The sequence below is a fragment of the Caloenas nicobarica genome, chromosome 1 (assembly GCF_036013445.1).
Source record: "Caloenas nicobarica isolate bCalNic1 chromosome 1, bCalNic1.hap1, whole genome shotgun sequence".
Lineage (NCBI taxonomy): Eukaryota > Metazoa > Chordata > Aves > Columbiformes > Columbidae > Caloenas > Caloenas nicobarica.
In genome coordinates, this window is record NC_088245.1 from 211333058 (window position 1) to 211353818 (window position 20761).

At 43.9% G+C, this 20761-nt stretch overlaps 1 protein-coding gene across 1 annotated transcript in view; it reads left to right on the forward strand.

The window, feature by feature from the left end:
- Window positions 1–20761, forward strand: part of TENM4 (teneurin transmembrane protein 4) — a 627658-nt gene that overhangs the window by 556545 nt on the left and 50352 nt on the right. The window contains exons 21-24 of the mRNA XM_065629610.1: window positions 2642–2909; window positions 5571–5714; window positions 6722–6971; window positions 16305–16537. Of these exons, the coding sequence (XP_065485682.1) occupies window positions 2642–2909; window positions 5571–5714; window positions 6722–6971; window positions 16305–16537 (895 nt within the window). The remainder of the gene's footprint in view (window positions 1–2641; window positions 2910–5570; window positions 5715–6721; window positions 6972–16304; window positions 16538–20761) is intronic.

The window sequence follows — 20761 nt, forward strand, 5'->3', positions numbered from 1 at the left end:
TGTCGTTACTTTTGGTGCATTCAGAGTATTTTAAAACTTATTCTTCCCCTCTTCTCCCACCCATGTCCTACGGGATTATACTCCCTCCTCCACCAATGTCCTGCTTTGTTGCTGGTTCAGCGCTACTTACAAACTACAAATGCGTCCCAGATAATCGGAATTATCATTTGAACCCACTCTTTAAGCAGGTGCCTTTAAACCCAGTCCCTTGTGCTGCTCAGGGCTCTGGTACCGCTGTGCTGACCCTTTCTCTGGAGTGGCAGACAGCAGAGACAGACTGTGACAGGCACAAATAATTATTTCTGACAGGGATTTGAACCAGATATTGCAAATAGTACCTCTGTGACAATTATTTCTGCCTGGCTTTTTCCTAGAGCGGTTACAGATGAAGACAGATTTGATACGAGGGACCACCTTTACTGCAGCTCGGCTCAGCTGGTCTCTGGTTCAGCCAGGTCCCAGCTCAGCTTGTTCCTGAGCTCATAAAATATATTTTTAAATTCCTGGGTTTTCCCAATTCTGTCATTTCTCAGCCTCTTAAGCACTGAGATATGTAAATCGAAAAGGCTGCATTACAGAAAGTAAATATTTATGAGCACAGTGGAACAGCACTTGAACTTCGGGATGTGTCTGTTTGTCAAGTGCCCCAACGCTCAGAGACTGTAAGTTATCACTTGAAAAAGTGTTGGGCCTTGGATGATAGCTTAGAAGAGGTCTTCTCAGGGGGCAGGTTGCGAGATTTGTCATTATTGATAATGCTAACCAGAAAACCTGTAAGAGATGAGCAGCTTGTCACTCCAGGCAAGTTTGTTGCTCCCATATCGAAGGGGTTGAGTACAGGAGCCATGTAGCTTGGAGGACACCAGGATGGCTGTGATGAACCTGTTGGAGAAGGTCCAGAGGAGCCCTAGAAATGATGCGAGGCTGGAACAGCTCTGCTGGGAGGACAGGCTGAGAGAGCTGGGGTGTTCAGCTGGAGAAGGGAAGCTCCGAGGAGACTTTATTCTGGCCTTTCTGGACTTAAAAGGGGCCCATGAGAAAGATGGGGACAGACTTTTGAGCAGAGCCTGTTGTGATAGGACAAGGGGGGATGGTTTTAAACTAAAGGAGGGAGATTCAGGCCAGACATGAGGAAGAAATTTTTTACAATGAGAGTGGTGAAACACTGTCCCAGGTTGGCCAGAGAGGCAGTGGATGCCCCATCCCTGGAGACATCCCAGGCCAGGCTGGACGGGGCTCTGAGCAACCTGAGCTGGTGCAGATGTCCCTGCTCATGGCAGGGGTGGCACTGGGGGAGCTTTGAAGGTCCCTTCCAAGCCAAACTGTTCTATGATTCTATGATCCCTTCCTGATGAGTGGATCTCTTGACCCACCTGCCTTCAAGCTTCCATGCCCTTAATATTACAAAAGCTGATGATTGCTGGGGAAGTATTTTCACAGCTCATTTAGGGTCCAGCACACTGAAGTATTTCAGAAGTGGCACAGGAAAGAACAGTGGCAACTGTGACCTTCTGAATACATCCCGTTTACAGACCAAGTTTTCCAGCTCACTGCCAGGCTTCTGCCTTTATCTTTCACAATTTGCCGGAGGTTACTGTCTTGTACTGACAATGTCCGTGTTGCATGCTTACCTAAGAGTGAAATTTTCTGGAAATCGATAATTAGGTTTTTTTCTCATAAAACTTCAGAAAGAAATGCCCTTTTTAATAGTATTTTGCATGGAAGAATCAGCATGGTGCCGGGGATGTACATTGGATCACTTTCCAGAAAATTTGCTTACATTTCATAGAATCTTAGAATCACAGAACAGTTTGGGTTGGAAGGGACCTTCAAAGGTTATCCAGTCCACCCTCCCTGCAATGAGCACTTTAGCAGATAAATTCACTGAAAATTCCATCTTTACTGAGACTTCTCTATTCTCAAAGCAGAACAGGGGCAGACAAAACTTTCCCTGCTCTTTCTCTGATCTTTTGTGAAATGTGGGAATCAAATGAAGACCTGTGAGTTAACTGTCCTAGTTAGTCAGAAATACCCATACTCATGACTGGAGGAGAAAACAAAGCAACTCACCTAGAATATAAAGGAATCTGGAAAAGGAAGGGAAGGGAGAATGAAAGGGAAGGGAAAGGGGTTGATGGTGGTGGGTCAGGCCGAGACATTGGACTCAATGATCTTGAAGGTCTTTTCCAACCAAAACGATTCTATGATACAGGCCAAGTAGGGCTTGATTTTCTTACTGGGAAAAAGAAGCCAGGAGACAAAAATTAGCAGCCATAGAAACCTCCCAAGATAAAATGAAGGCTAAACTGATGGGCTGATCTCAGACCCCAAGCTCCTTTAACTGTGAGTCCTGGAACTCCTTTGAACAGTGAGTCCCACTGAGAACACTGACTTAAATGTGATACTTTGGTCTCCTGTTCACCCATGTAACAGAGATGGAGAAAGATGGGGGCATTCCTTGGCTTCCACAACTAAGCCTATAAATTACAGATATGATTTCATATTCAATGCCTACTAGGTGTGCTTTTTTAGACATGTCTACCAGAGCTTTTATAAAGGTGTGTTTGATAAATTACAGCTTCTCTGCCTTTTCCTGTCTCCTCGCTGCTGATTTAACACCTCCTGGATTGCTTTTCCACAGGCCCTACAGGAGGAGATTAATGTTTCCGGCAGTAAAATAAAAGTGAGTTACCTGAGCAGTCGCACAGCTGGCTACAAATCAGTGCTGAGGATCAGCATGACCCACCCCACCATCCCTTTCAACCTGATGAAAGTCCACCTCATGGTGGCCGTCGAGGGACGCCTCTTCAGAAAGTGGTTTGCAGCTGCTCCAGACCTGTCCTATTATTTCATCTGGGATAAGACAGACGTCTACAGCCAGAAGGTGTATGGGCTCTCAGAAGCTTTTGGTAAGTGGCCTCGTGGCCTGTGTCTCTTTTTAGAAGCAGCCAAGTGGCACTGCACAGACCTTGTCCTACATCGGTATGGTCCAACTGCTAACACATAAAAAAGGCCCTGCTGTTTCCTTGGAGAGGGTTTGGCCCAGCTGTTCAGCCAGCAGACATTTCCCCAACAGATGAATACTTATCTGTTCTCTGGCTCATGGCCCAGCACATACATCCCGAGCTGCTACCATCATATTCATACAGAAGGAATGAGCTGGGACTACAGGCTTTTGGCTACATCTCACATACAGCCGAAAGCTGTCAGCACTGCTTTGAAAGAAATCCCTAGAACTGAGCCCTGATCTCCACTCCTCCTCGTGCCTGATCTTCAGGATTGCTCTAATTTTAGCTTCACCTTCGTTACTCATGCAAGAACGCCATCCCAAACTGCGGCATGATGGTCTTTTCTCTTGTGCCTTGTGAATTTATTGACATCTGCAAAAGACTGTCATGGGCTGCAAGGCAGAGAATAGGGAGGCTCTGCCCACTCAATATGCCACATCCCCAGCACCAAGCATTGTGACCCATGCCACCCACTCCCCGGGGGCAAAAGGTGAAGTATATCATAGAATGTCCTGGGTTGGAAGGGACCCACAAGGATCATCGAGTCCAGCTCCTGTCCCTGCACAGGACAACCCCACAGGTCACACCGTGTGTCTGAGGACATTGTCCAGTCTCTTCTTGAACACTGTCAGGCTGGGGCCGTGACACCTCCCTGGGGAGCCTGTTCCAGTGTCCAGCACCCTCTGGGGGAAGAACCTTTTCCTCATGTCCAACCTGAAGCTCCCTGGCACATCTTCCTGCCATTCCCTCGGGTTCTGTCATTGGTCACTAAAGAGAAGAGTTCGGCGCCTGCCCCTCCTGATTCCCTTGTGAGGAAGCTGTAGCCACCATGAGGTCTCCTCTCAGTCTCCTCTTCTCCAGGTTGAACAAACCAAGTGACTTCAGCCACTATGGTGGGGCAGGAAGCTGTGCTGTGCATGTAGCAGGGAAGTGATCGTACCACTGTGCTGGGCACTGGGGAGGCCAAACCTCAAATCCTGGGGGCAGTTTTGGGCCCATCGCACCAAGAAAGGCCTTGAGGTGCTGGAGCGAGTTGAGAGAAGGGAACGGAGCTGGGGAAGGGGCTGGAGCACAAGTGTGATGGGAGCGGCTGAGGGAGCTGGGGGTTCAGCTGGAGAACAGGAGCTGAGGGGAGACCTTCTGATCTCTGACCTGCCTGAAAGGAGCTTGGAGCCAGGGGGGGTCGGGCTCTGCTCCCCAGGAACAAGCGCCAGGACCAGAGGAAACGGCCTCAAGTTGCGCCAGGGGAGGTTGAGGTTGGATATTCGGAAAAATTTCTTCCCAGAAAGGGTTGTCAGGCATTGGAACAGGCTGCCCAGGGCAGTGGTGGAGTCACCATCCCTGGAGGGGTTTAGAAGTTGTTTAGACAAGATTCTCAGGGACACGGTTTAGTGCTAGAGTTAAGTTATGGTTGGACTCGATCTTGTGTGTCTCTTCCAACCGGAATGATTCTATGATTCTGTGATTCTATACAACCAAGTTTGTAGTCCACACTGAGAAACATGTCCTGGTAGCATATCTTAAAGACTACGTTGACATGCTTTTTAAGATACTAGATCAGCAGTGGGTCCTGGAGTCCTCCACAGTGCAGCTCTGCAGCCATAAAGGACTCAAGTAGGGCTGAGGACATGAGCATTCAGGCTTTCAATGATTCCCACCTCTAGAAACCCTCATTTCCTAAACTACATCTTCCTCTGATACTATTGGATTCTGTAAAAGGCTATATTTGATGAGGGATCTGGAGTTCACTCAGTGCTCATCACTTTTCAAGGATGCTAGGAAATTTGTGAGATCCAACGTTTATTTTTATCTAATGAAAAAAAAAATGAGTTATGTAATTGCTTTTCATTTGTATAGAACTTGTAGTTCTGCTCTGCTTCAGCTGTTAGCACTGAAAAGATCAGGTAGGGCAGAAGAAAAGCAAACCAATGAAAACGGTCCTGCTTCTTCTGAGAAAATCATAAAGGAGTCATTATTCTGTCAAAAACATGATTTTCCTTCTACTGACATCATTTTACTCTTAAGCAACTCCAATGTGTTCAGGGGAGTTACTCCTAAAAGGGTCTGATTAGACATCATGGCAATCAAACCTTTTTGACGTTAACAATGACCATAAGTCAACCTGGTCTAAGATTTCTGTCTCTAGGGGACTTGCTGTCCCCTGTCTCATTTGTACGTCTTAACTTTCCAAGAAACGACAGGATTTTTAGCAAGTTCCTGACATGCAGTATTTTATCAAAGATAGTAGATAGGAGTAAAATGCTCCGATTTAGGAGTTTACCCTCTCACATACCCATTGTTTTAAAATGTGTCTTTAAAATGGTGCCTTTTAAATATTTAGCACATTTACCCAACATCTCTGACTGTGTTGACCTTTTTAAATGCGGGATGGCCTTTAAAGAGAAAAATATTAAGACTCTGCGTTGTGATGATGACATTTTAAATGAAATTGGCAGTTTCCTCTAAAAAAGCTCTTAATCCTGCTCGGTTGAAACTCTCTGTGTGTTGATTGTGCACTTCTGGGTTACTAATCTGGAGGGGTCTTTTGCTTCTTGTTCATAGTTTCAGTAGGTTATGAGTATGAATCCTGTCCTGACTTGATCCTGTGGGAGAAGAGGACAGCTGTGCTTCAGGGTTATGAAATCGATGCTTCCAAACTGGGAGGATGGTCCCTGGACAAACATCATGCCCTCAACATACAAAGTGGTAGGTTGACTGTAACACATAACAGTGTTGCAAGTCTCAGTTGCTTCTTAGTGTTGAGAATTCAAGAAAATGAAAGAAATGTGATCAACACGTACTCTCTCATGTATTTTACTAATAAGTTATTTCTGATAACCCACATTTAGAAGTAGTACGGTGTGCATAAATCCAAAAGAAGCTGGCCATCATGAAGGAGTTGAATGTCAGCATGTATAGCTTTGTAGTGTCTTAAAAGAAGCGGATTAGCAAGGAAAATATTCCTAAAATAACAAAGTCGAGTCTGTTCAGGTTGGACGTACCACTGACCATAAATCCACCCAGAAACGTCCTCCAATGTGCAAGCGTACTTGCAGAAATTAATGTCTTCATGGGTCATAAAGGAGAATGGAAGGTGCAAGGATCCTTGAAGGTTGCTCGAGACTAGAGCAGGGAGGCTTGGCAGCTGATCAGAACACGTACAAAAGATGGAAGCACGGTGTCCTTCTGGATGATAGCCGTGGTATGGGAGCAACCATCTCGTTCAGCCCACTTCACCGCTGAAAACACTACACTTACAATATAAGGAATGTAAGCAGAGCTCCTCCAAAGCTGTGCAGATGAAACATTTCTCTACAGAATGCACCATGGTCTTTCTGTCCCTTCTCTTTCTGTGAGCCATGTAATTTATTTTTTACCTTATAGACTGCAAAATAAAGGGCAAGGGTGGACAGAAAAAGGCAGGCGAAAATTCATGAGATGCTGAAAAGTGTATTTAATTCAAAGGTAAAGACAGTCTTGTTCACCCTACATACTTTTGTTCTCCAGGAAAAGCAATAGGTCTATAAAAACTTACTTCAGATAAGCGACTCCTAATTTGAAACTGTCACAAAACAACACTATGAAGAATGATAAACCTCCTTGCCTCTTGACAAATTCCCCAGCTGGCATCCAGCATTGCCAGTTTGTGCTCCCTTTGGTCTCAGTTTCCCTGTCTCTCTTTTAATTTCCTTATTACTGTTTTCTCTCTCTAGGCATCTTGCATAAAGGAAATGGGGAAAACCAGTTTATTTCCCAGCAGCCGCCTGTAATCGGAAGCATTATGGGCAACGGCCGCAGACGTAGCATTTCATGTCCAAGCTGCAATGGTCTTGCAGATGGGAACAAACTTCTGGCTCCTGTTGCCCTCACATGTGGGTCTGATGGAAGTCTATATGTTGGAGATTTCAACTACATCCGAAGGATCTTTCCCTCTGGCAATGTCACCAACATCCTGGAGCTGAGGTACGCTGTGCTGAATGGGGCCATTATCGTTACACCCTTCAGTTCTGCAGAAATCTTATGTATCTGGAAGGAAAAAGAGCAAAACTGTTTAAAAGAAAACACAGCAAAACAGAAAAAATGCTGTCCAGATTTGCCTCTTCTGCAACTCTGCTGACTTTGATTTACACTAGAGAAACACAGGCCTAACAAGTTCTTCCTGAATTGAATCACACACCAAAAATATTGACACATTTCTGTGCTGTTAAACCAAACTGTGTTGATGTCTGTCTTTTGGTGTAGACAGAGACTAGTGGGTATTCTTAAAATTAACAATCAGCCTCTGAGATAACCTGAACTTGGAAGGACACGGCACTGATGATAATACATAGAGGTTAATCGAGATAGATGATCATTCATAATTAAGACAGGGTGATCACCTAGGGAGTCACGGACTGGATTTTTCTCGTTATTTTTGGGGGGACAAACATATCAGCCCCCCTCAGTTCCCAACTGAACATCAGTGTCAAGGTGAATATATAGATGGATCATCTGAAAGCAAGTGTTTCCTTTCAACCCCAAATAACAAAGGGGAAAAAAATACTAGGAGAAATAGGAAGGCTTGTGAAGGAATATCCATTAAAAATAAGGGGGGAGGAAGGAAAAATATAGATTTGTCACAAATTCTGAAAAAATGAAATAGGTTGTCACTGAATCAAAATTTAAAATTGACCTCACTGAGGATACTTTTCCCATGTAAAATTTGAACAACAAATAAAATTACCCACTTCAAAGCAACAGGGCTTGATTCTGGACTCTGTGACCAGGCAAGACTCACTCCAGGAGAGTCAATAGAGTCAAGCCGGTGTTTGTGAATGAGGCTTCTCTGCTTAAAGGACCTCACCTAAAGTCAATGTGAGGTTAGCATGGTGAATGGGAACCTTCCTACCACCTCTCAAGGCCTGGTCTGAAAGTGAGAGTCTTACAGAAAGTCAGAATCTCCCTGCCTTACTCAGATTTAATGTCCTGGCTTCTGAGGACAAAAGTAATGCTCCATTTCTGTAAGGACTGTCATGTGGAAGCTTATTAGAGAACCGCAGTAATTAGACTTTGCTGAAGGTCTTATTTGGTACAGAGAACCATCATCATAGATCATAATATAGGAGAAAAAGGATCCAGACAACCATTACACTTAAAGAGTAGCTGTCTTGCTATGCTCATGGGGTGACAAGGACATCAGGAGGAGTCGCTGAGTTAGGAAACTCCCAGTGAGATGTTTACAGCCATATCCCAGAGGGCTGCGGAACCTTTTGAGTAAATAAGCAAGAACCTGATTCTTGCTGTTGTGTTTTATGGCATACGAGAACATAATATCTCTCATGTTTGTAAGGTGAGAAGCTGGGATAAATCTTCAGCCCTGGTCCACGTTAAAGAATGTAATGTTCTTCCAGTGCCAGAAAGTTATTTTAATGACCAAAGGTGAGATTTCCAGAAGAGCCTAGGTGATTTGGGGCCCAAATCCCATTGCAACTGAGTGGGATTAATATCTCATTCCCACAAGTGCAACTGTGAAAACCCGATCCCTGTTTCATTGTCAGTGGAAATACCAGACCCATGGAGGTTTTGCAGAGTATTTCCCGATTGGAAAAGAGAAAATTGGAAACCTTGACAGAGTGGCCTTCCTGGCTCTTGTGTAGAGCCACAGAGTTAAATTTACTCCAGAGTTAAATCTGCTGGAACGATTGCTGCTTCATCTGTGCAAACACTTAGGTTACTGGATCTAATAAACGTTTCTTCACTCTGGTGTGCTATAAAGTAAGTGGGTTCAGATGCAGGCTGACTAAAAGCGATGGAGGAAAGCCATCGCTTTTGGACTAAACGGAGTTTGCTTGTGTCTTCTCAAATCAGCATCTCCTTGGAGATTAACACCCTCGCTATTTGGCTTTTGGGTTTTGTTTGGAGGGAGCGTCTTTTGAGCGTAGTGTTCTGTTGGGGAGAGGAAAGCAAATGCATTGTGGGTCACAAATAACTGCAGCTGGGTATGCGACTAGACCCATGAAAAATGTCCAGCTCAGCATAATTTCACTCTCCTGGGCTACAGTTCATGAGGTTACGGCAATGAACTGCCACCCATAACTGCGTGACTGTTAAACTTTGTAAATCACAAGGTTTTGCTTTGGCTGAGAGTGAAAAAACTGTGAAGATATTTGCATTTACATATATTTAGCTCAGTACTGCTCTGAACGATAAAGTCTGTTGGGTCCTATCTCCTGCGTAAGGGAATAACTCCAAGCAGGTGAGATCGCACTTGCTTTGTGATATGCGACGGTACATAAGCGAGCTCACTGCCAAGTAATATCCGATATAAAATATATCAGTGTCATTCCAGCTAAGTCTTTATTTATTATTGCATTGTATGATACAGATACTGTCAAGTTTTCAATCTGCTAATAATGCATCGAACTGAGCTGCTAACACCTCGTTCTTTCTTCTGTTCCCTGCTTTCCTGTCTTCTGTCAGAAATAAAGATTTCAGACATAGGTAAGCCAACCAGTAGAGAATTCTTATGCCGCTCCCTGTCTTGTTGCATGTTGTCACGCAGTAGAGCCGCAAGTGCCATTTCCAGATGATTCAATAGCAAATGAAGCTGGCGTGATTAAAACTGGCAGAGGCGATCAGTCATCAGAACTGGGAGCCGTTAATCACGGGGCAGAGTCGCACAGATTTCTGCATGAGCTGTTGGAGATGTAGACAGGGGAGGTGCAGACACGAGGGTAACAAGAGGAGGAGGGTGGGAATTAAGCAAGAAAACAAAGTGGGGGAACCATCACGATACAGGTCACTGGAACAGCTACGATGGGAAAAATAATTCTCATATGGTGAAATGTCTTCATTTTGAGTTTTGGAGAGTGTAACTGGGATAACGAAGGGCCAGGTGTACCCCAGCATCACCCACCTAGGGGAGGAAGGTTTCATAACTGAGCTCTTCATAGAAAGCCTTCGAATTTTGTGAAAGGATGTCAGGCTGAGACAGGAGGTAGAGTGACTCAGAACCTTAGCCAGGAAACGCAATAGTAAAAGAGAAAGAGTAATGACAAGAAAACAAGATGAAAGAGAGAGTCCTAAATTGGAGCTTTGTCACTAAGAATATTTGTCATTCGGGTTCACTGGAGTTTCAGTGAGTTTGATCCAATCAGTTGCATTCAGGAAGATGTCAACCTCCTGTCACTGTCTGTGTTCACAAGGACTTCTCTGGCTCTGACAAGTTTCCCATCCTTCTCCCTGGTTGCTTTCTAAATTAGAAGCTTAGATTGTGGAGTTGGGATTTTTTTTTTTTGTTTTATTTTCTTTTTACGTTTGGGATTGGGGATTTTTCTTGCTACGTGGGTTTTATTTACTTTTTCTTTGACTTCACAGAGGCCGTGCAAACCCAGAAATGTTCATTTTATCTGTATGCCTGGAAATGCAATGGAATAGAGACTGGGTTTATTTTGCCTTATTGCCAGAACATTAATGAAGGGCTGAGCTTCCACGGTGTAGCAGGATGGCCCAAAGCATCTATTAGCAGGGCTGGGAGGTTGGTACACAAGACCTCCGTGCTGACCGTCCTCATCAGGCTGAGTTCCAGCCCCCCAGCTCCTCTTTCTCGTCACTCAAAGGCAATAGAAAAACTCATTTCTCTTTGAAACAGCCAGGGTGTATCCTTAGAGCCCTAGAAATACGCAGCTGCTAAAGTGCACCTGCTCTGACAGTGAAGGGCAGGAGCTGAATACCTGTTCCGAGAAGAGTTTTTTATATATGAAGGCAACAACTGAGTGAAGATATATGGACTGGCCACAAATGATGCCACCAGAGCCTTATAAAGTTGGCAGGGCTTCAGCCTTTTTAGGCAAGTCCTAAAAACTAAGAATTGAAATGAAAGAAAGCCAAGACCTGCTGGCTTCAGTGCAGTCCAAAGGGGACTGGTGAGGGAGGAAGGAGGTGAGGAGCTCTAGACCAACTCTTCCCATCTGTAACCGCATTAAGGGAGGGATCCATGTGAGTTAGCAGCTGTCCTTTGTCATTTGCCATAATACTTCTTGTTAGGAAGCCTTTTCGTTCCTGAGCCACAGGAGAATGAGTGGGTGTAGCCTTAGCTAAAGCTCCAGTGCTTTGAGTTCCAGAAGGTCCTCAGTTTGACACTGTTGGTGGGCAACAGTTGGAATGGGTGAGGTCCCCAGGACTGAATCTTAGTGGTTTGGAAAAGCTGCGATCCATATGAAAAAGCTTCAGGGGAAAGGATTCCTCCCCACTATGTAGGCTGTGGTGAGCTTGATCTCCAGAGGTTCTGGAGCTACCAGCTAAGAGGCTTGGCTCTACAGCACAGCCTAGGTAGCCAAGGTCTAACTCTGCAACAGCCAAAATGGCTTTGTGTCAACATGGAGGATGTTAGCTAACCCAAAAAGCATCACCAACTCGTGATGCCTCCAAGTTTACCCCCATCTGCCATTCGGTAATAGATTAATAGGAACTTACTCTAGTATGTCTGTGTGTGGACCTGTCTCGATGGGCTTACAGAAGCTAATGACGTTTTCCAAGCATGGCAGTAACAATTTGCGGTGAATTACCATTATCTTTTCTCTGCAGGAACATGGAGGGCAGTGAGGCATTGCTGTCTTGCAAATATGCAAAACGTGGCCACATTTAAATGTATTCTTCCTTTCTGATTTCCATTCATACCTTAGAGAGACAAATCTGCAATTAGAGGCGGAATATCTCAGAAAACTGCCCTAGGATCAGATCAAAAGTCCTTTGCAGTCCCTGGGTTGGCTTATGGCGCTGCTATGAAATTTTATTATCCAGCCTGTGACACTAGAAGAGCTTTGAGCATCACACAGAAACTGAAAACACTGAAAAGGCCAAGTGTAAATTCAGCTTACTGCACTGTGTGGCCTCCTTGTGTATTAATCTATTGAATGTCACCCAGGAAAAAAAAAAAAAAAAGACCCGTTCCTCACACCAGCTATAATAAAATCCTCTATTTGTGAGCTGCAGGGTGCTTAGCATGGAGCCATGGAAACACAGCCCTGATGAACAAAAAACCCTGGCTGCAGGAATTCGGTAGTTCTTTAGTCACCAGCAAATTCATGCGGCCAGCAAGCATCAGAGGGAAAGAGGGCAGCTAGGATAGAAAGCTTTGCAGAGGTGGTCTTATGAGATATCAGATCCAAAAAAGCCCCAGGGGTTTATTCGGATCAGCTGTTTTGGGTAACTCACTTTGGTGTTGTGATCGCTCCTGTCTGTTGAGCACAATGGGAGCCAGAACTGTACTGTTACCATTAACCGAAGTTGTCCTTTTGAGGAGGTGGTAGATGCCCTTGCACTTGATAAACTAAAATGCGGTTCGTGTCGTAAGATATATGTTGAAAATAAGTCGGATGAACCATACCTAAAAAGCACTATTGACAATTAAGGGAGTTAATGCAGCCAGTTCAGATGTGAGCATCCACCTTGCAGACATCTGAAGCTCAGTGAGATGAATATGAACAGAAACACATAAAAATGTGCAGTCTGCTGTGCTGACATATTATGGAAAACCTGCTGAAACCAGGGACCATCTCCCTTTTCTCATCTTTATTGCTTAGAGCCTGGCTTCCCACGCTGGAGCAGGAGGTTCCTTCCTCAAACTACTCCAAAACATGGGCTCTGGAGCCCAAGGGGATAATAACGACTTTTGCTCAAAGCCTGTGCATTGATTCTACTACAACAGGAGCAACCCCAGTGTCAGACATCTGCCTGTTCACCCACTTTCTATCACTTTCCTTCCTCATGCCTGTGTGTAAGGAGTCACGTCAAGCATAAGCGCTTTAAAATCGAGTTGGGATCCCTTAACGTATCTGCAGAGCTCCCCAAATGGTGCTGCCACCGTCCTGTCCAAATAACGAGAGTGAAAAAAGGAAGAGGACGAGGCAGGTGCATGGGAGAGCCTATATGCAACCCCAAACAACTGGGATCTTTGCGGATTTGGAAGAATTCCCTGTGCTTCCCCAGCGCATCGTGGTATCACAAGCATACAAAGACACAACGTCACCTCCACGTCACTTTGGCCTCCAGAACTTCTCCTCAGGTTACTCTCCTCATTCCCAGTGACTACACCATCATGCCCACTAGTACCCACTGAAGTGCCTGTTCCTGGCTTGGGACCAGCCCACCCCATCCCTGCAACTTTGGTTTGGTGCTTCAGGGGCTTAAAATATCAGTGCGATGCTCAGGGTTTCTTCTAAAAAACCTATTAATAGCTAAAGGAACACTCTGAACAGGAAATCAGCTCTTCACCCACAGCCCTTTTCTAGTGGTGGCGGCGTCAATATTGGGGATAAATATTCTAAGATTGCAAATACTGTAACTGATTAAGTCTTCTGAGTAGTAAAAAGTCCCATCTGTTGACTTGGTCCATTATCTAACTGAGAAATGAGAGAGGATGAAAGCAAAAAAAAAATCTTTTCTGCTCCACCCCAGGCAGATTTATTTCCCTTGTTGATCTGTCCAATTTACCACTTGGATTTGCTTATTGATTGTGGCTTTAAATAAAAAGCAAAGCCTCAGTGTTCCCAGCTCCAGTGCTCATGCATTATCACAGATAAAGGGAAGCAGTTTGGGAACTTTTACGTTACTGACACATGTTTATTTAGCACCTCTCATCCTGAAGGATCTGAAAGCATTAAACAAAAGCTCCAGATTTTTTTTTTTCACACAGAGCCATGCTGCAGAAAAGATATAGTTTGTGTTGGGAGCGCCCATACCATTAATAACATTAGATTTAGAAAGGTAATTTTATGCCTTGGAAATTTCACTATCAGCTCACCAGGTGAAATCCAGACCCAAGTGACCCACAATTTTAAGTCACACAAGATTATTACCATCCCATGGGTAGTTTAACCAACACAAGTTTCTACCTCTGCCTCTTCCAAAGCACATTTGCTAGTAGAGGTGTATGTCCCTCTGTGGAATCCAGATATGCAGAGGATTAAAAGTTTAACCAGTCAGAGATAATTTATTAATGATTGTGAACTTTGAACTCGTCCCTACTCTGTATTCAGGACCTCGTTAATAAAACTAAGCTTGGGTTACCAGCAACTATTGAAAGTATTAGTCTGTAAATTTAGGTGTGAAGTACCATTCAGCTTTTCTACTGGATTAATATTTTGCTTTTACTTGGCTCTCTGATCTGTGGTTAAAAGTAACCAGCATTTGTTTCAGTGTCCATTCCACACAGGAGCTGGGATTAGAAAATAGTTTTAAGATCTGTCTCTTCCACAGAAGGTTATAATGAATAATAAAGTCCACTAGAGTGAGACTATGAAATTTAAAAAAAAAAAAAAATTACATCTATAGTGCTGGGGGAGGGGAGCAGGAATTTCCACTTCTTCCACCATTTCTCTCCATTGTTGGGAAAGTCATTTGCTTTTGCCCATCTGCTGTAAGACTCAGTGAAAGCTATCACTGCTTTCCAGGCTAAGATGCTAAAGAATTGCAAAGTGCCATTAAAAACGTCCTCCTCTTGTTCACCTCTCATGCAAAAAAGAGATTATGAAGAGCTCAAAAGCTGACTGACGCTCAGCTGGGCTTTGTTAGGACAGTCAGCGGAAAATGCAAGGCCCTGATCAAAAAGGGTGATGGATTCCCACAGGGAACTTCATCCGCCAGGGTTGAAGCCACTTGCTTAGTGTGAGTGACGTGCAGGTAAATGAAATAATACCCGACCAGCCTGCTGTCGTTGGGAAGGAATACAGATGGAGACTCAACTGTCGGGCTGGAGCTGTCTTGAAGGTCAGAGCATTTTATTTAGCAAGAATCAGTGTCATTTGTGGAGATGAAATCTGTTCAGACTTTAATAGGATAAATCACAAGGGATATTCCAGAATAAATCAGAAAGGCTTTTATTTTTTTGTTGTTTCCCCAAGTATTAAGTAATTTGAATGAAGAAGCAGCTTATGGCTTTTTAAGCAAAGAATAATTCAGTAGTTTTTATGTGTGTGAAGAGTTGTTAATTTTCCTAACATAAAGGTTGAAGGAGAGAGGAGATTTCTTATTATCAGGGACACGCTCAGGTTTCTCATCAGCTTCTCCTGGAACAATTCCACTAAGTGCAAAATTGTAAACTATGGCCTATACGTTTATTATGAATTCTTGGGATCTGATGAGTTTGAACAGCTTAAAAGTGTTTTGGAGAAAAGTAGAGACTTTTTCTTACTTGTTCTAATTACTACTTGGTCTTTCTTGGAAGGAGACCTGTGTCCAGGCAGCAGGTGTTACAAGTTTAATCTGTTGGTTTCAGGCTTAGAAAAGATGCAGCTCAATACAGACTAGTAGTAAACACTTAATTTTCATAAAGGAAGCTAATAAGTTTAATGTCTATGCTAAACTATAGGTGGAATCTGTGAAAGGGAATTTTTTAAATTGTATCTAAACTCATATGTTGTTTTTTGGTTTGGATTGGTTTTCGGTTTTGGTTTTTTCTGGCCAGTCCCATCGGATGTTTTCCATAAAGTGGATGCTTCTTGACCCATTTCTTCAGTTTTGGGCTCGTTTAGTATTGCAGTGATGGAGCTAAAACATTATCCTTCTATCTGCTTACCTCATTTTCGCAGCCACCCTTTCTTGTTTTTGAGGAAGCAGTGAATGAACAGGATTTATCACAGTCCTGATGTTGGGGTTCCTCAGCCTTCCTCCTAGTTCATGTTTTACTTAAGCAAAATGTGACACTCCAAGGACCATTTGATTTCTCTCTTCATTGAGGTCAAGCTAAATTCAGTGGCAGGACTTCCCCAGATCCCCACGAGAGCAGGACAGGACTCCAGAGTCTTTGCTGGAGTCAGCAAGAGCACCAGAGAAGCCTTGATGCAGTGATTTTAAAGAGTATATCTCCAAGTGCTTTATACTTGGGACTCTGCTTTTGGGTTTTTGTCCTGGGGTCTTTCTTGGGAGGGCAGATTTTATTTTATTTCTTCCCTTTGTTTTCTGCCCCTGGTGTGCAACACTTCCCCTTCACTTTCTGGCACTGCATGAACACCAGTTTCAGGACTATGTCTATATTAAGTAAATTAAGCAACCCCCAGCATTGGAATTCAACCTGTAGTAGTTCCTGGCATGATTTAGGCTCAGGCCAGTGGGCACTTTCCATGCCAGAGAGCACCCCAGACACAGCGATCAGTGATAGAGCTCAGGATCCTGTGCTGTAACACACCCTGCACTGCTCCACTTTCCCAGTCTGTCTGCCCTGTGTATTTTTATTCTTTAAAGTGCTTGCATTGCCTGTTGACGTGAGGAAACAAATCCTCCAAAAAAAAATAATAACGTCATACCCTTTTTTTTCAGCCACAGCCCAGCTCATAAGTATTACTTGACCACAGATCCCATCACCGGCTCCATCTACCTCTCCGACACCAACAGCCGACGTATCTATAAAATCAAGTCAACCACATCAGTGAAAGACATTGTGAAGAATGCAGAGGTCTTAGCTGGAACTGGGGATCAGTGCCTCCCTTTCGATGATACCCGCTGCGGAGATGGAGGCAAAGGCACTGATGCTACCCTTACAAATCCCAGGGGTGAGAACAATTCTTCTTCTCAAGCTTTTTTTAAAGGGGTCTATTTGAGAGGGGCTTGTTTAGTCATGCTGGAGACAGCTCTCCTCTCCAATGCAGAAAATACCCTCAGATTTTTCAAGCCTTCCCCAGTCAACCCACAAACACATCCTAAGTGCTTGCCTCTGGAAATAAGTGGGTATGTCCCACCCTCAGCCAGTCCGGGTTCTTCTTACTGAGGTGGTTGGGAGGAATGCCAAACCAGAGGGATGTAATGATGGACGCATGTCCAAAGGGCAATAGAATAAATCCACCCATCAGTTTTATACCCACTTAGCCAGTACTCCTCCTTACCAAATAATAGTGTTTGGTCCTTCTCAATCTGGACTGGATTCACTTGTGTTCTGTTCACTGAGTCATTAAAAAAATAAACAGCTCTATAAGCATTGCTGTATACATAAAGTAGCAACAAAACCAGCATACAGGTCAGAGATAAGTAAATTGAGGTTTATACACTGACATTATATATCACAGCATCCAACTTAAATCCTACAGAGAGGTAGACACTAATTTCAATATAGGAACGGTCTAATTCAGCTCAACTTCACCTGGTTCCCGATTAGCTTATTTAAACGTGATAAAAGCACAGCGAAATCAGAATCAAAGCTTCACACAGCCTTCGTGACTGTGAACTAAATTGTTCAAAACAGGTTTCGCCAAACATATGCAGTCCTGCATGTAGCCAAGACTTCAGTCTGGCAGTCTCGAGGTAACGAGCTCTGCAGATGGAGGATGTCGCTCCTCCCAGCTGTCCACAGCTCCTTGGAAAAAAACACACAGAGGGTGTAGAGATGGGGTGGAAGATACGGTTGGCATATGCACTTTGTGCAGTGTTTGTGAAGAGGGGCAAGAAGGATGCCCAGGCAGGAATATTTTTAGAAATGTGGCATTTTTGCCTGTTGGGGGTGTTCAGCCTGGAGAAGAGAAGGCTCTGGGGAGACCTTAGTGTGGCCTGTCCATACTTAAAAGGGGCCGATGAGAAAGATGGGGATAGATTGTTTAGCAGGGCCTGTTTTGATAAGGACAAGGGGTGATGGTTTTAAACTAAGGGAGGGGATATTCAGGCCAGACATGAGGATGAATTTTTTTACGCTGAGGGTGGTGAAAAAATACTGTCCCAGGTTGGCCAGAGAGGTGGTGGATGCCCCATCCCTGGAGACATCCCAGGCCAGGCTGGACGGGGCTCTGAGCAACCTGAGCTGGTGCAGATGTCCCTGCTCATGGCAGGGGTGGCACTGGATGAGCTTTGAAGGTCCCTCACAACCCAAACTATTCTATGATTCTTGCCCAGCTGTTAGGATTTGAGGAGCTATTTATATATTCTTAGCTTCAGCATCAATGTGCTGCAGGTTTCCTTTTTCCTTGCATCTGGCAGTGCGAGCTCTCTCCTTCCTCACCACAGCAATTTCCAAGCCTATCCCAACCTCCCTGTAAAGCAACCTCTCAGCAAAACCTGGGGATCCTTTAACAAGTTATTTCACAAAGAGGGGGCAAGATGAAGACAGCTGAGCTGAGCTGTCGTTTCTCTTCTTGGCCAGACTTCTCAGGAAGTTATTTTTCTTGACATAGAGATGACATTATTGTTACCGAATCCAAGAAACCCAAACTGATTTAGTGACCTTTTGTGTCAGCTCATACGAATTGGGTTTTTTTTGTTACATGCTGGCTGGTTTTTTCCTGGCAGGATGCAGAAAAATATACCTTGGGAGACCTGTTTTTTTGCCAAAAAGCACTGAAAGCCAACCTGCTACCCTCGTCATATTCAAAGGGCTCAGCATGGTTTCCAAGCACTCCAGGCTCCCATGAGGGGAACATTATATTGGGATAAAGTATTGCCAGAGGCACAGAAATAGAAAGGGAACAGCTACCTGTGGTCAGGTTGCAGTGTCAAAATTGTCTCACTGAAATGAGAGGGCTGAGTGAAAAGAAAATTAAGTGACTTGGGCAGAGAGATTCAGGGAGTCCAGCAGATGAGTCATGAAATCAGGGAACCCAGAAGTCTGTAATCCAATTTTCTTCATCATTTTGATGTTCAAACAGTGAAAAAAAAACAAAACAAAACAAAACAACCCACAACTTTTGTTGAACCTCCATTCTCCCTTGTACAAAATAAGAAAAATATTATTCATTTCCCTCCATGGGTGGATGTTGCACGGTTTAGATGACTTAATTTTCTGCTTTGCTATGGGAAACAGACCTCCGGAGTTCAAAGCTTTCAGCACTGAAATCCTTCTTGTTGGTAATTCAAGCTCTCCACCTCAATCATGTAACGACAAAATGCATGCATTCGTTCCTCACAGCTCTGAAATTTCACAAAACAGAAGTAAATTGAGGGTGAAAGAAGAAATGACATGAAGCAAAAATGGCAACAAGAAAATAATAATCCAGAAAGCCCACGCTGCCAATGGAAAGTTCGTAAACAGCGTTCCACGCTCTGGTTCTAGCCTGAGTTTGCAAAGTCTGTTGAGACAAAAGCTTTGGCAGGTGTGACTCACTTCTCATTCACCTCAATAAATGATTGACAGTGAAAACTCACACTGATAATGTAATGTCAGCATTGTTTATACCTTCACAGAGGTTCATCCTACCAGAAAAATCCAGTGAATGCTCGTCCTTCATGTGATTGTACTTTATAATAGTTCAAAATAAAAATAATTTATTGTGTGAGTAACTTGTAGTCCTCAGGCTACTCACTGTTTCCCTGTCTTGGCAGGGGAATAAACACTCTTGAGTGATTGGTCAGAGGAAATTAGAAAATTATTCTGTAGCTATAGAGATATCAGCTGGCCAGGGATGGGCTTGGAAAGTTCAGTTCTTCAAGAACCACCACTATTCATGGGACTCTGCTTTTTAAGGCTAAAGCTTTTTTTTTTTTGACTGAAGATAATTGCTTCATGCAAAGTAGGATTTATGTGTTTTTAGGACGTCTTTGCACTTGTTCAAAAACTGTAAAAAAACAAGGTCTTGTCTCTATCCTCATGATGTTTTAATTAGCTGATATTTGCAGCTTGCTGGGAAATGCGGAGGGAATACACTCCTGCCAGATGAAAAACTGCAATTCATGGACTGGAGAATCAGCCAACATCTACTTTAAGCCTCTTGGACCAGTCAAGCATCTGGCCCAAATAGATTTTTGGCTCTCTTCTCAATGGAAAGAAACTGGTACCCTGAAGGTGGTTCGTTCAATGCATGTGTCCAAGGTAGGATGAACCACATTCTGGGAGTGCTGATCCCTCCTGGAGACAACAGCCTGAAGGATGAGGTCCCCACCCCAGCAAACACTGTACAGAATGGTTCTCGACTTTCTGAGCAGAAGCCTTTTCCTCACAGTTTTGGTCACTTCCAGTTCCCATCTCACCTCCCATGAGTTCGGAGTGGATAATTTCCTAGAATCATGGAATCACAGGATAGTTTAGGTTGGAAGGGACCTTCCAAGCTCATCCAGTCCAACCCCTGCCATGAGCAGGGACATCTTCACCCAGATTGGGTTGCTCAGAGCCCCATCCAGCCTGGCCTGGGATGTCTCCAGGGATGGGAGATCCTTATATCCAATCTAAATATACCCTCTTTTAGTTTAAAACCATTACACCTTGTCCTTTCAATATATTTCTCTGAAGCACCTTCTGGATAGAGGTTCTTGTCTCTCTCCATTGAAGGAGAGAGAACTGCCTTTAGATGGTCAGCTTAGACAAGCCATTAGGAGGGATAAAACCCACTCCAAGGATTTGACCCTTCCCTTGTCTTTGGCTTCTCTGATAAAGGTGAACTGAGGAGACAGAGAACAGGTAGACCAGGTTACAATAGTGGTGACAGTTGTTTGGTCAGGGTACTTACCACAGCTATTAGGAATCTGTCTGATACTTCCAATTCTTTCACCACAGAGCACAGCAAAGCTTTCAGATGCTAATGAATTTCAATATATCCTTGCAAATTAAAGTGTTACCACTTTCTAATTATCATCTGCTAATAATGATCCTCTTCTACAAGCAACCTAAAGAAAAATTAAAACTCCAGCTTGTCAGAGCTTTTGTTTTCATCTGAGTAGTCACCAGTGGTTCTGTTCACGAAAATGTTGTGGCAGAGAAATTACCAAGGAGCCTGCAATTAAGAGAGATTGCAGTGACAAGTCTGACACAATAGGAAGAAGGTCTCAGGAGGGACATGGTGGGGAGGAGGCACCTCATTCAT